The following is a 15,054-nucleotide window of genomic DNA, read 5'->3' on the forward strand; positions in this document are numbered from 1 at the left end:
ACTAAATCTCTTCACCACCAAGAGATGTCTAAGAAGCATTTTCAGCTCCCTTATCCTTACAAAAAAGGCATCTTTGAGCTCAACTGCTTTAGGCCAGGAAGATGTCGTATGCTGCTGCTTCTGGAGAAAGGAAGTTTCTATTTTAAAATGTTCCAGTACCATGACAGTCAGGGGTCAGACAGATGGACAGACTCATAGGCAGGGAGCAAAATAGCCACCAGGTATATAACCCCTCTGCATCTTTTGACATTGTGCACTCTTCTATGTATAAATCCTCACTTGGTTACATATTTCTGAAGCTTACGGGAGGAAAAAAAAATGAAACAACAACTTAAATATAGAACAGAGGCACAAATGCTTCTTGGGATGAATAAATTATGGATATACGCAAGTGAGAGAATGTGTGTGTTCATGAGTGAATGACACACAGGCCTGGGCCAGCAGTAATAGCAGCAGGAGGTATAATTTCACATGCTGCCAACTCTAGCGTAGCAGAGCATGGCAGGAAGAAGTGATTGAAAGGAGGGCAGGGAGGAGATGCCCTTTGTGACTTTATAGTTAAAAAACAAAACCAAACCCAGGAAAAAAACCTCCCAAACCTCATAACAGTGTTCTAAAACAAAAACATGGCTGATGCCTTTGCTTAGACAGGACTATTTAAAAGAGAATCAGAGCAGAGGTCATACCCCTCCACCTCCAAAAGAAGGATGCAAACCTTTTCCTTCCCTGTTTTCTTCTATATCCGGCCTCAGAGATCTACCCTCACAGTCTACATTCCCCAATCTTGAGTTGCTATATAGTAGCCACTGTCTTTTTAAGAGAGACAAGCTGATTGTAAATGTCCCATAGACATATAGGGCCAGATCCTACTTCACCTATTGGGAACCTCAGTGTGATCCCATTCCACCATAGTTCCTGGAAAAAAGTTCTCATGCCTGCTTTTGCAGTGGGCCATCATCTGAGCCCTAAGACTAAATCACAAAATGCAGTAAGCAGAAAGAGAATGCATACACCTTTTGCATTAGCTGTTTTCAGGGGCTCAAGCAGGGATCTCACTTAGGTACCTAATAAGTGACTAGAAACTGGCCCAGTCGCTGGAACTCTTCACCAGCAGGTAATTCACTTGTTGATTAAAAAGAATAACAGCTATCAAATACCTGTCTATTCTATCATCTGCCTGTACTGTAAGATACAGAACTGAACGCGAGCAAGTTTAACTTGTTATTCACATTCACTTAGTACAGAGCTTGGGCCAGACTCTTGTTCTGTTGTATTGCAAAGGTTTCCTTAATTTTAAGTGCACACCTGGGTTTGGCTCTTATACAGAGGGTTTTGGCACTGGCATAAGAAGCAGAGTTGGTGCCCAGAGCAAGGCCTGTGGAAGAGGTGGGGGAGGGAGGACACAAGGTTTCAAGAACAGGGGTGAGGGAGACGGGAAATGGTTCTGAGAGCTGCTTGGGGGAGAAAGCACATGAGTTCCAAGAGCAGGGGGGACAGGGAGGGCACATGGATCCAAGAGCGGGGAAGGACACAGGTCCAAGGTGGGTGGGGGTGACTGAAGGGGTGCACAATTCCAAGAACAGAGGTGGGGGAGGCAGCAGTCTTACCCATGCTGGGAACTCCTAAACAGTCCCCAACTGAGCTGCTGCCACCACTACCACATATTCTGCCTGCCCCAGAGGTTTCTCTAAAACAGCAGCAGCAGCAGCCAGGGGCTGTTTTGGAGTTCCCTGTATTCATATTAGGGGGGGGTGAAGCAGGCCCTATTCGATTCGGATTTGGATTCGGCCTGAATCGGGGACAGTGATTTGAGTCATTGATTCGGATCACTGTCCTTGATTTGATTCGGCTGAATCCCAATCTGAAGATTCGATCAGCACTTCGGACATAGACACAGCTTTAAAAGTTTTTTTCTACATACCTTGAGGTAGCAGCATGACTCGTGAACGCTGCAGTGCTGGGGTGCATGGAGCATCCCATGGGAGTGCAGGAGGGCCCCCCACGTGCTCGGTGGTGAAACCAGAAGTGGACTGGAAGTTCTTCTGGTCCACTTCTGGGTCTGCTGGGGAACATGCTGGCCCCCCGGCGCCCCCACCTCTTTGGCTCAGCAATCAGCTGCAGGGGGACCCTGGGTGCCCCTCCCCCCCCGACCCAGGAGGCACCAATTGCCAAGCCAGGGGAGTGCGGGGTCTCCCTGGCGGACCCAGAAGTGGACCAGACGTGCTTCTGGGTCTGCTGCTGAGCATGCTGGGGAGCCCCCTGCACTCCTGTGTGATTCTCCATCCGCCCCAGTATCGCAGCACTCATGAGCCCCTGCTACCTAGAGGTATGTAGAAAAAACATTTAAAGCTGTGTCTCCACTGAATTTAGTCTGAATCGCCGGAGCTTTCTGAATCTCTCTGAATCGATTTGGAGGGTTCCAATTTGATTCGGAGAGATTAAAGGGTCCCCTGATTCAATTCGGATTTGGAGATTTGGCCACTGAATCGGGTTGAATCTTCACTGAATTGAATCAGGGACCGAAGCTTCACACAGCCCTAAAGGATATGCTGCTGGGGCATGGACTCCATAGGGTTGGGGGGTTATTTTAGCACCCCTCCTAACTCCGCACCTGGAGCGGGTGCCTCTCTTACCTGCCCCTAGTTACGCAGCTATATTTTGGGTGACATAAATTTGGTATAGCTAAGCATCTAGCCAATTATGTGTGTGTATGTGCAGGCACTTGCAATGCAGGGTGTTCAGCTGCTCCCATGCGGGCCCTGTTGTTTCACATTATGTACATGCATGTAAAAAGAAACACTCCAGGTCCCAACATCTTACAAGCTGATTTATATAGGCATAAGTACTGTGGATGAAATTTTGGCCCTGGTGAAGTCCATGACAAAACACCCTTGGTATTTCACCTTTGGTATTTAATATGTGATGCTGGTATTGATGTTGTTATACACAGACCACATAGACTAGCCACAGGCATCTGATAACAGAGATAGAATTCCTGCTTTTCAGTTCCAAAAACACCTTCCACAAGCAGCTAATGCTTGAGATAACAGAGCTAGCCAATAGCACTCTCAACAGGCCCCAAGTAACAAGACCATTACAGTCCACTAAACATGTCAACATACCTGACTATGCAGGAGAGGGACTGTGTTACTTCAATATGCAGCCCGCTATATTTTATATAAAGTCCAAGTCCTGTCTTTAGCCAGTAAATAAAAAACAAACAAACAAAAAATCAACTGTAATGACCTCTGTGTAGTCTTTAATGCATATTTCTTGTTATCACAAACAGCAACTGTATGTTTCCACCGGATCCACATTTTGTGACTAGAATAGCAGGGTATAGCCAGGCCCTTATAGCGGGAGCTGTAACAAGCTCATATACTTAATGCGTCCACCTCATATTGATGCATACTGACCAGTGAGTTACATTTGCATTCTGTTAGACTCTTATGGGACTTGACATGCTTCGTTAGAGAGAGAAGGTCCTGCTCATGAAAAGCTGTCGCTCCTAAAGCCTTAGGCCCTGATTGTCAGCTGGTAGGAATTGGCCTCTGTGAAGTGCTCTTGGTCCACACAAGCTGCTATTCCTGCCCTTAGTATTTTGGTCTGTTTCATTGCTTTTTTTTAACACATAACCCAACATCCTTCTGCCTGACCCTCATCTGACATTTTAGGATTTGCTATGTCTTACCTCCTAATATAATCTCTAATTTGCATTTCTGACTCTCCTGCTTTATGCCTTTTCCCTGTGCACCATGAGGCTTCCTCCTTCTCCTCCTAATCAGTGTTTAAAGCCTACAAGCTTTAAACACTGATTTAAGCATGTTTATCACCTCTTGGAAAATAGGCCTAATTCCTCCTCTCAGCTGCACACAGGTAGTTCTGATGAACATCGCTGGGAGTTGTGTGTGCCCCCTTCCTTCCAGGGCAGCAGCCCTCTTACCATGTATAGATGAAATAGGATTTAGTCCAATGTCTATAATGATCTGTAATTAAGAAAGAATAGTATGGCATACCTGGCGAAAGGTGTACTGGCTACAGCAATGGAGACCAAAGGTTAAAAATCCTGCTTGACTTGTTTCTTTTTTAGTGTGTGAGGACAGATTATCCCTCTCTTGTGACACTTGATGGGCTTGTCTGTTTAATATTGGTATGGGAGCATGAGCTGCCCATGCTGGTAACACAGGTCTATTCTCAAGGCTGCCATATAAATGGGCTATCATGACTGCAGCAAGGAGAGTTGCCTCTGGGGCAGGTAGCTGCTGCATTGGTTGCTGGTAAGCAGAGCATTCAGCAGTCCTTGCTAAACCTCATAAAGGTACTCACATTTTAGTCTTATTGTATAGCAGGCTGGGGATTGAATGCCTAAATTCTCTCTCCAAGGGAAGCAAGAATAAGAACAGCCGCTGGCTATCTGGAAAGCTTTGAGAAGGAAGCATCCCGGTGTGACCTTGCATTTAGGGTTGGATTTTCAAAAGCCCCTAGTTCAGCAAAAGGCCTAACTTTAAGCCTGCAAGTCAGATGATTTTTTTTTCAATATGATTTGGGCCCCTAGCTCTCTCAGATGCTTTTGAAAATCTTACTCTTAATCTCTTAGATAGGTCTGAGCATAACAAGGTATTTAAGCAGGTTCCTGGTTTTGAGCTTGTGAGCTGTCCTGTCTGACTTCTCTAATGTTCTCAAATGTTGGCAGTAGTTATTACCTTTCGTAGAAAAAAATCAAGTTGATTTCAGCAGGACCGCTTGTGTGTTTAAAGGTTGGCAGCTGGTTGATTTGAGATACTAATCACTTAGGCTCTGATCCTGCAAATATTTGCATGTATAGTTAAGTGTGCTACTCAGAATGGGCCAGTTCACCTCAGTAGAACTACTCATAGTCATAAGGTTAAGCACTTGCGTAAATGCAAGCAGACTAGGTTTTTGCTCTCTCAGTCCCATCTCTAAACCGAGGATAATAATGCTCCTGACCTCCATTTCTCCTTTTCAGCACAGTTCATTCATTTCAACTCTAGTTATTTGATTTTCTTCTTTTGACCACATTACAAGCCTTTCTCATGCCTCACATGATAGGAGAGACTGAAGGAGCTAGGCATATTCAGCTTGCAAAATGTTTCAGAGGGGACATGATAGCAGTCTTCAAATACTTGAAGGGCTGTCATGAAGAAGAGGGAAAGTACCTTTTCTGTCTTGCTGCAGAGAGGAGGACATAGACCAATGGCTCTAAGTTGCAGCAAAGTTGAGATCAGATATCTGGAAAAACTTCTTCACTTCTAGAATAGTGACACAGTGGGACAGACTGCCAAGGGAAGCTGTGGACTCCATCACTGGAGTTGTTCAAGACGAGGTTGGCCAGCTACTGGTTGGGAACGATCTAGCCATAGCTATGCCTATGTTCTACTATGGGTATTTCCCAGACTTCTGGCCTTTTCTGGTTGTCCCTGCTGCTCCCATCTTCCTGCTAGATGTGTCAGGATGTTTCTAAGACTTCCTCAGAGGCATTAAGTGTTGGCTACAGCCAAGGCTGGGGACTTCGACTGGGGTGTCCCAATGCTCTTTTTGGGACCAAAGCCAGAGGTTCCTGGCTAGAGGGTCTTGCCCTTGTGCTCAGAGTCAGACCTAACACCATATTTGGGGTCAGGAAAGAATTTTACCCCATGGTCAGATTGGTGTGGATTGTGGGGGCTTTTGTTTGCCTTCCTCTGTAGCAGGGGATGGGACAAGATCTACCTGGGACCTCTTGAGCATATATTGATAACATTTCATAGAGGCAGGACATTGTCTACTGTGGTTCCCCTGCTTTACCTATAGCAGGTTAGTGTGTTAGGTCTATGTTGTGTCAAGGTTAATGGTACCCTTATGTAGAGTTAAGCTTATGGATTGTATAGGATCATTTGGATAGGGATGCTCCTGCCTCAGGCAGGGTGTACAACTCGATGATCTCTGGAGGTCCCTTCCAGACCTACTTCTCTATGATAATGCTGTCTGTCACCTCATGGTAGAAAACTTTAATTCCCCGCTAAACCTTACCAGCTGGTTCTGCCCTCCCAGCTTTCTGTAGCAAAGGACCATCATTTAACATGATCTTGATTATATGTAATAGCTAGTGCATACTGGCTGCAACCCCATTGTGCTGGCAACTTACCAGAGGATTTCTCCTTTGAAGATCTCCAAAAATGTTGTAAAATATGAATATTCTAAAATAATAAAGTACCCTGAATTACAAGCCTGGAACTGAGCCCATTACAGGGGCAAATATTTGTATCTCAGTTAACAGTGTGAGGAAGGGGGCGGTAAACAAAAACAGCCAATGCCTTATCTGTTGTGAAAACTCCATTTAGTGACTTAGTTTTCATTATAAATACTAACCACAGTCAACATTAGAAAATGCATGTCTCTTCTTTATAGCAATGGGTGAAGTTGTGAAGGGCAGACATTTTAAATTCTCATAAATGTGGAATTAAAGCATTGCTCTTAGGGAGATGGGAGATTGATGAAATATTACTCATTTTTATCAGCCTAATATACTTTTTGCAGTACCCTGTCAACAGTGCTACATCTCCCTTCAGGTATGTTAGTTGTCCTTCTTGCACATACCATTATTTTCTTTATTTAAAATGCAGCAGGCTGTCCATCTCTTGATGGAACAGGGAACGCATCTGGTAAATATAAGGGTCTACTACTTTAAGCCTCTAGTTGCATAATAAAACTGTTACTTGAGGTAATATTGGATCCAGTTCTCAGCACTTTTTTCTGACTCCCTGTGTGACCTGTTAATCTTCCTGAAGCTAATGTTTCTATTTGCATAATAGGGTGGCTATTTCTTTCCCTCCTTTATGTGCTTCAGGACAGGAACAGCATCTCACTATGTGTTTTGTACCTGAAACAGTGGGACCCTGATCTTCGTTGGAGCATCTGACTGCATCTGAGATGAATAGTCTCACAGAAATCTGTGTGGCTATCTGAGCGTGTAAAATTACTCACCTGAGAGAGGCTTATGGCAATTTGGATTTTAATGCAGCATTAGTGGACTCTCTAGTTAAAAAAAAAAAAAAGAATTTAGCTTTTCATACACAAGAAGCAGGAGGAAACTTGGGGAATTACCACTCAGGACAATAACTAGAAAGGCTTTTGACTGGGATGAATTTGGTGAACCCCATAGCACTACTGAAGTGATATAGTTCACTTCTTTGTGCACTGTAAAAGAATATCCTGGAGTGCAAGCTGATATAGGTCTCTGCAGGTTTTGCCTACATTAGTTTGAATGCTTAGCAGCGCTATGACTCAAGGACAACATGCTCTATCCATAGCTGAGGCCTGAATATGTGGATCCTCTCTTGTGTGGGGAGAAGAAATTGAACTGGGCCTCAGTGGAAAAGGGAATAATAGAAGAAATAAAGTGTGTGCTCGAGAAGTTAAGAGATGTGCTCCTTTTTCTGTGTGCTGTTTTTGTTCCTGTTGGGGCTGTTTCCACCATTGAGTCTAATTACTTAGCTCTTTATGCACTATCCATTTCTTTTCATCATTTTAAAAACTTCAGTTGCTATAACAACATAATGCAATCAGTGAAACATAGCAGCTATTTTCTGTAGTTAAGGTCTGTGTGCTGTCAAGGATGTGAGCCATTTAAGCAAATCTTCCCCTTCTCCTCACCCCCTCCCTTTCCTTCTCTCTCACTCTCTTTTTCTCTAAACAAGCTCGTAATGGGAAGGATAAACCATCAGGAATAATTAGACACAATAGTGGAGTGAATCCCAATAGCACTAGTGCAGACTAGCCTAATGAACTTCTAGCAATAATCCTGGAAGTGTTGATGTTCCTTTTTAATCACTTCTTTGATGTCATAGATAGATTAGCTATAGCAGGACCTCAATAATTTGCACTAATGTCAGGAGACCTGTTGCGAATTAATGAGAAAAAGAATAAAACCCAAGGATTCATCATGGCAAAATATACTTTGTTCATTTTTGTCAATTGTCTTTTATTTCAAACATTAATGAATAGATGCACTCCCTACTATATTAGTTAGTATAATGCAGTCTGTTTGGTAAATTAATGGAAGTTTAATCCTGTGAAACTTCATAACATCTATTATTAAAGCTTTGCTGAAAAACTGGAAGAGACCTCCACAGTTTTGTGTGGGTGATGAGACATGCAACTTTATAGTGCAGCTGCTATAAGCTAAGCTTATATAGTGCACACATTAAAATAGCCTGAAAATAAACCTAGCAACCTGAGAGCTATTCCAAGCTGTGCAAATATCAGATCCATTCTCAGTGTTTTACTCCTTGCTGTGATATGCCTCAACTTGACTTCAGTGGGAGTTTGCCTGAATAGCAAAAAGTGAATTTAAGAACCCATATGGTCTATATAATGGCAAAGCATTTAGCTGTGTGCTTTATGCTATGGATGTGCCCCACTGTGTGAAGATCAGAGTGAAGATGGGATTAAGAGATGGTTATCAAGGTGTTTCTTACCCATTCATTTTCTTTTCCTTGTTGCATTTGTTTTTCCAGCACACTCTCCAAGCAAAGAAAAAACGTCATCAGCTGTGTCACCGTGCACGATTCCCCCTACTCCGATTCCTCCAGCAACAACAGCCCCTATGCAGTGCAGCAGCGCGGGGGACAGAATAATGGGAACACCTATGACACAAAAGGGGTTCCAGAAACCCACTGCAGCGGGAACCCACGAACTATAATCGTGCCACCACTGAAAACCCAGGCCAGTGAGGTGCTGGTAGAGTGCGATAGCCTGGCACCAGGTAAACTGCACTTCTTGCCCCAGAGAAATAATAAGAAATAAACTATAATTTTTGAAGAATCTCATGGTTCAGGTTTTTTGTTTTTTATCTTTTTTTTTTTTTTTTTTTTTAAGAATGCTGTGCTCCTTCCTTTCTCCCACTTCCCACAATTTGTCCTTGGGGGGCATATTGCATTGCTGGTGGGATGGACAGAGAGGGGCTTGAATGTGGTTGGGAGTCACAGGGTTAAATGGTGTTCTCAGTCACATTAGCAGTGATGTAGGAATAGTATGTAACCCGTAGTGCAAACCTTGACGGTGAGCCTCACATCAATGAGAGTCATTCTTGATCTACCCTTCAGTGTTAAATATGTTTGTTTTCAAGTGGATGGATCCATGGAATTGTTTTCCATCTACACTTGCTAATGTGTCCAGGAAGAATAATTCCTCAGACCCCTCTGGACTGGGTATGTCTGGCTGCTTAACCACGTTCAGCTACTCCACTGTTCTGGATAACCCAAAAAGTTGAAAAGGGGACTCTTTGGTGGGCCTTGCCTTGGATGCTGGGCTGTAAGCTGTGTGAGGATCCATGTATTTCAGATGTTGCTTGTGTAGGACAGGCATCAAGACTCAGCGTGTTGGGCATCTCCTTGTTTTCCCTCTTTTCCTGCCTTTTCAGAGAGGCAGACCAGGCGATGTGTTTTCCTTGATCTCTGCCCCAAGTCACTATCATTTCCTGTCCTCCATAGCCTCCTGCTGTTTCCTCAGCAGATCAGTCCCTGGCATCTCCGCAGGGTTTTACGCACTCTCCTCCAGACCCAATTTGGGATTCGCATGCAGAGTTTGTGTTGTGACCTCTGGGGTAACAGGCATGTTTATGAGCTCTCAGAGGGCACTGTTGTTCAACCTGTTCTTGTAAGCAGGAGACAGTGTGGTGATTCTCCTTCCAAAAGTCACCTAGAGGAGACTTGGTGAGAGAAGGGTTGGGTAGAAAATATAAAATATGATTTAAGCTACAAATATGTTTCCTTTCCTGGCACAGTCACCACCAGTCACCACTCATCATCCTACAAGTCCAAGTCCTCCAGCACCGTGACCTCCACAAGTGGTCACTCTTCAGGGAGCTCATCTGGAGCTGTTGCATACAGGCAGCAGCGACCAGGAGCACATTTCCAGCAGCAACAGCCTCTTAATCTAAGCCAGGTAAGTAAACCGGGAAAGAGGCAGAATGTAAGCCCCTGAATTACTGTAGCAGTCTGTCACTTTCTGCTGAAGTTAAGAGCCACGGAGGGTGGTGGATGAATCTGCTACAGACTGATGAAGACAGCCTCATCGTTTAGTCCTGGCAGTAGAAACTCTCATTTTTAGATCCACAAGTCCCGAAGTCCAGTGCTACTGCTTACCAGCCGCCTGGAAGCACCGCATTGTACACACAATGTTTTTCACAAGTAAGACGGCTTAACCTTGTTAGAGAAATGGATAACATAGGCAAGTGTGTTGGTGCCCTGATTATTAGGGGAGAGGGATAGGATGGGGTGGGGTGGGGTGGGATGGGATGGGATGGAAAGGGGGGCTGGATTCATGTCAAGTATAGGCTCTTGAGATATGAGGCAGCCTTTCAAGTGATGATTGATGGGAAGAGATGGTGAGACTCTAGGTTTGAGTGAGGGAAAGATTTCCAGTCAGAGGCGGCAAACAAAGGCTGAGCAGATGTGTGCATACAGAACAAGTTGGTAACTCATGGATTTCAATGTAGTTGGTACTGATTCCTGATCTGTTTAAAGATGGCTTTTAATGGGAGCCAAGATTTAGATGTGCTCTGATGGATGAACGTCATGCAAGGGTTAAGGTGGTTCTCAATCTGTTAGCAGCACACCAAGGGTGCTGCCCAGGAGCCTCAGGGAAGAATCTCCTTTGTGTTCACTGTACCTGAAACCTGTCTCTTCTTTACAGTGATGTAATTGCACTAGGGAAATAACAGCAAAATTTCCAAGATTTGAGGAGTGGAAACTCACAGTGAGAGTTTTTGACTTTTGTACAGAGCAGAATAAAAGAAGAGCTGGTCAAAAATGGTGAAAAGTATCCAGCAAGAACTTCCCTCCCTCCCTCCCCTTCTGCCCCTCCCCCCGAATTCAATTGAGCGTTTGAAAAAATTCAACCAGTGCTAAATAAAATTAAGCTAATGTGGTAGGAGGTGGAGATGATGGCATCATGCTTCCAAAAGTCAGAGTATAGGGTGGCTTGCAGTATTTTGAACCAGAAAGATTACTGAAGAGGATGAAAGAGAACTGATAGATAGAAGTAAATAATAAAGAACAGCATGTGTGATGCTTGTCTTCCAATTCTTGTTTCATGATCTCCTGAATGGTTCCTTAATATTTTACCTGGATGCATAGTAATCATAAATGACTGAGAAAATCCACTCAATGCAAGCCTTCAGTGAAAGGGCCAAGCTGAGAAAATCCATAGTGGGTGTGAAGAATGCAACTTGTCCCTGTGAAAAATAGAAGCTGCCCATCCTCAAGAAGTTAGAGGTGATAATGGGAAGATACCAGAAGGAGAAAGTTTTGAGGATCTGGTAGGACAGGGACGCTGCTAGATGAATATTAAAATGTTATCTTGCTAATCAAGGAGTAGCAAAACCAAAACTTTTAAAAAAGAAATAACGTTGTCTCTAGTCAGGATCTTTCTTCAGCATTAAGTTCACTGTCAATATTTAAAAAGACCTGTGCTGTCTGAGCTAACCCATCTTCTTGAAATACAGGGATCCAATAATGGGGCTTTATGTTTGCTGACCCTATTGGTAAGAGGGAGAACTGTGCAAGAAGGTACGACACCCGGTACTGTGCTCTAGTGAAGTGTTCAAATGTGCACATGGAAAATCAGGTGTGAGTGGGCTTTGAAGGGACCTTATACAGCCCTGTGGCCTCCGAGGGAAGTTTATTTTGAGACTGAGACTTTGAGGAGGATTGGTTCTAGAAGGGACATTCGGTTACCCCCCAGTGGTCAAATAAATAAATAAATAAAATAAAACAAGCTGTTGTCTTGTAACTGTCTTTTATTGTTATTCTTTTTGTCCAGGCCCAGCAGCACATCACAACAGATCGCACAGGGAGTCACCGACGACAGCAAGCCTACATCACTCCAACAATAGCTCAGGCCCCGTACTCCTTCCCACACAATAGTCCCAGCCACGGTACAGTCCACCCCCACCTGGCCGCGGCTGCAGCTGCTCACCTACCTACCCAACCCCACCTCTACACGTACACTGCCCCTGCTGCACTTGGGTCTACAGGCACTGTTGCCCACCTGGTGGCCTCCCAAGGGTCTGCTCGTCATGCTGTGCAACACACCACCTACCCAGCCAGTATAGTCCACCAGGTTCCCGTCAGCATGGGCCCTCGAGTTCTACCATCACCCACCATCCACCCGAGTCAGTACCAGGCTCAGTTTGCCCATCAGACCTATATCAGTGCTTCTCCAGCCTCCACAGTCTACACTGGATACCCGCTGAGCCCCACTAAGGTCAACCAGTACCCTTACATCTAAACACTGGAATAAGAGAGAGAGACACCCACAAAGAGGGAGTGAGGTGGCTGCTTTTATATTGAAGAACATGACAAACAAACAATGCAATGAGAGGCTCCTGTGAAACTTGAACGAAGGAGTCTTTAAGGAAGAAATGAGAGAGGCAAGAAGGAGAAAACCAATTCTACACTTTTATTTAAAAAAAAAGAAAAAGGAAAAAAAGAACTGAAAAAAAACAAAAATAAAAAACACAAAAAAACCATTCTGCACCAAACTAGAGAGAGGGGGAAGCAGAGGGATCCCAAAGCTGGGTCCTGTGCTTTGGAGAACTTCACCAATAGACTTTTAAAGATTATTTTCATCTGATAGTGAGCTACATTTAATAATTTGTTGTCCAGAACGCCTAAAACAAAATCCACTAGGTTTTTAATTCAGTAAATATATGGATTAGGGATTTATCCAGAAGTTTGAAGGGTTTATGCCCCATCTTTGCACTGTTCTCCATAACCCTAATGGTGTGTGAGGTGTTTTCTGCAGAGAAGATAGAGGGAGGAGTGGGTGGGAGTGGCGGGGGGAGGAAGGGACCATTCCATCACTAGAAACTTCGGCCCAGCACTGATATGCTTAAAACACCCACACGCAAAATGGAACGACTATGTGACATTTGTCAAGATCAGAAGCAATGGGGCTATTTTCCCCTTTCTCTGAGCACCCTGGATAAATCCCTGAGAAATGTTATTCCTAAAAATCATCTTTAATAATGTATGTCGGATTTCAGTTTCTTGATTTTATTTGGAAAATGTATTGTTAATCCCTAGCCATTTTAATGTAGGAGTAGAAGTTTTAGCTGGCCCCCTGTCCCCAGGTAGAATGTAGCACTATACAGTACATACACCCTTTTTACTATTTTGTGTTGAACTTCAATGATACCAATAGACTATTCCTCAATGTGATTGCACAAAAAAAGTGATATAACATAGGCATGTAACAAATGTGATTGTCCAGGTGTGTGTGTGTGTGTGTGTGCGTGTGTGTGTGTGTGTGTGCGCGCGCAGATGCTGCCTTCTCTCTGTGGTGTGTTCCTCAGCACAGCCATTACAACTGTCACAGTCTTAGTTTTACACCATTCCCTCGTAGTGCCTTACCGAACTACAGATGCGGTTTAAGGGTTTACTTCCACTGGTACTCCTAGAAACTGACTGAGGCTAGTCGGAATTTAATCTCAGCTCTTCTTCTTTTGTTGTTGTTATTGTTGCTGATCATCTAGTTATTTTTTCCCCCATGCTGTCAATCTTAGATCATTTGCTAATGTGCAGGTATTGGGGAAGTTCATGGGAGTTGGAAGGGCATATGCATAAATGTCTGTTTAGCATAGTATGGGCTAAAAGTGACCCTATTGGTCATGAAACCCAGTACAGCTTCCTGAAGGGTGAAAGATTTCTTCTGTGGGTTGTTTTTCTTTTTTTTTTTTTTTTTTTAGTTTCTTGTTCAAATAACAAACTTCTCCATGTGAAACTTAATTCTCATTCTGCTGTTTGCTAACATTTGTGTCAGAGTAGAAGGACAGATTCCTCCAATCATTGCCGTGGAATATCAGGCACATTAAATAGTTTGTCTGGAGTGGGAACAAAGATTTAGCCCATTCAGTGGGGGAATACTGGTCCCTTAAAGAATTGTTTCACTAAATCTCCACAGATGGCGGGGAAAAAGGGGGAGCAAGAGCATGAGATAGAGATTCAGTCTAGATTGTCAGACTCAGGTTTTCTGAGTGCCGAGAGTATTTTGAGACATCAGGGCCCTACCCAATGTAATGTAGTTCTGACTGTATTCATTTCCCCTCTTCCTCAGCCAACTTGTAAAAACAAGTTCCTGTAGTGGTAGAATGCCTTTTCCACTTGGTAGATTAATTCTTACACTGGGTCCTCCGCTCCAAAGGAACTCTAAATGGTCTTGTTTTCAGATAGGTTTCCAAAGAGAGACTTTCTTACAATTGAGTGAGTTGGGGGCAAATCTCACTGATGAAAATGGATTTGCCACTGCATCAGTACTTAGAAGTGTTTCTAGAATACCCACATCCGCTTGTGGGCTTGTTGGGAAGGAGAGAAGAGACCAAGAAAAGAGAGTTTGGTGGCATACTTCCATTCAAGTTCTTAAGTCTACATGGCTACTCAGCACCACAGCTCTCCCTGTAACTACAGCAAGGCATGTTTACATTTTTTTTTAATATGCTGGACAATGGCAGGTCGATTCGGAGAGAGAGAAAGAATGATTCCCTTGGGTGGAGTTTAGAACAAAGGCCTCTCGAGGGAAATTCAAGAAAAACAAGCAGAGCTGTACTATCTTGTCGTGAGCACTTGCCCTCCCTGGAAGGGATCTCACTATGCATAGATGGTTGTATAAAACTGTCTTCTTTTGGCAAGCCAGTTACTAACCTTTGTGTTTGCCATTTCAAATTCCTGCGCTATCCTTGCAAAGTTTGATTTTCCCTTCTCTTCCTCATTCCCACAAAGTACATAAAGGATCTGATCTCTGAGCAGTCCATGCACCTTATGCCTGTCCATTAGAAAGACAATACTTTCCATTTATTTAAACCAGGAAATGAATTCCCCATTCTCTCTGTACATTTCCGTTGCATTCCTCTCCTGTCCCATCAGTTCAGGAATGAAAGCTTCATGCTGCTTGTCATTAAAAGGAAGAATATTGTTATTTTATTGTATGATTGTTATGATTATTATTATTTTATTATTATTATATTTTACTCTGGGTTTTAATTGCACACGCATTCCT

General features: G+C 43.6%; 1 protein-coding gene across 5 annotated transcripts in view; it reads left to right on the forward strand.

The window, feature by feature from the left end:
* The window catches only part of HIPK2 (homeodomain interacting protein kinase 2), a 195,181-nt gene extending 180,133 nt beyond the window's left edge, over positions 1-15,048 (forward strand). For all 5 annotated transcript variants that reach the window (XM_025198878.1, XM_025198880.1, XM_006019526.3 and 2 more), the window contains 3 exons: positions 8,514-8,761; positions 9,782-9,942; positions 11,821-15,048. In XM_025198878.1, coding sequence (XP_025054663.1) covers positions 8,514-8,761; positions 9,782-9,942; positions 11,821-12,288 — 877 coding nt within the window. In that variant the 3' untranslated portion in view covers positions 12,289-15,048. The remainder of the gene's footprint in view (positions 1-8,513; positions 8,762-9,781; positions 9,943-11,820) is intronic.
* The last annotated feature ends 6 nt before the right edge of the window (positions 15,049-15,054 follow it).

This window comes from Alligator sinensis, unplaced genomic scaffold, assembly GCF_000455745.1.
Source record: "Alligator sinensis unplaced genomic scaffold, ASM45574v1 scaffold74_2, whole genome shotgun sequence".
Lineage (NCBI taxonomy): Eukaryota > Metazoa > Chordata > Crocodylia > Alligatoridae > Alligator > Alligator sinensis.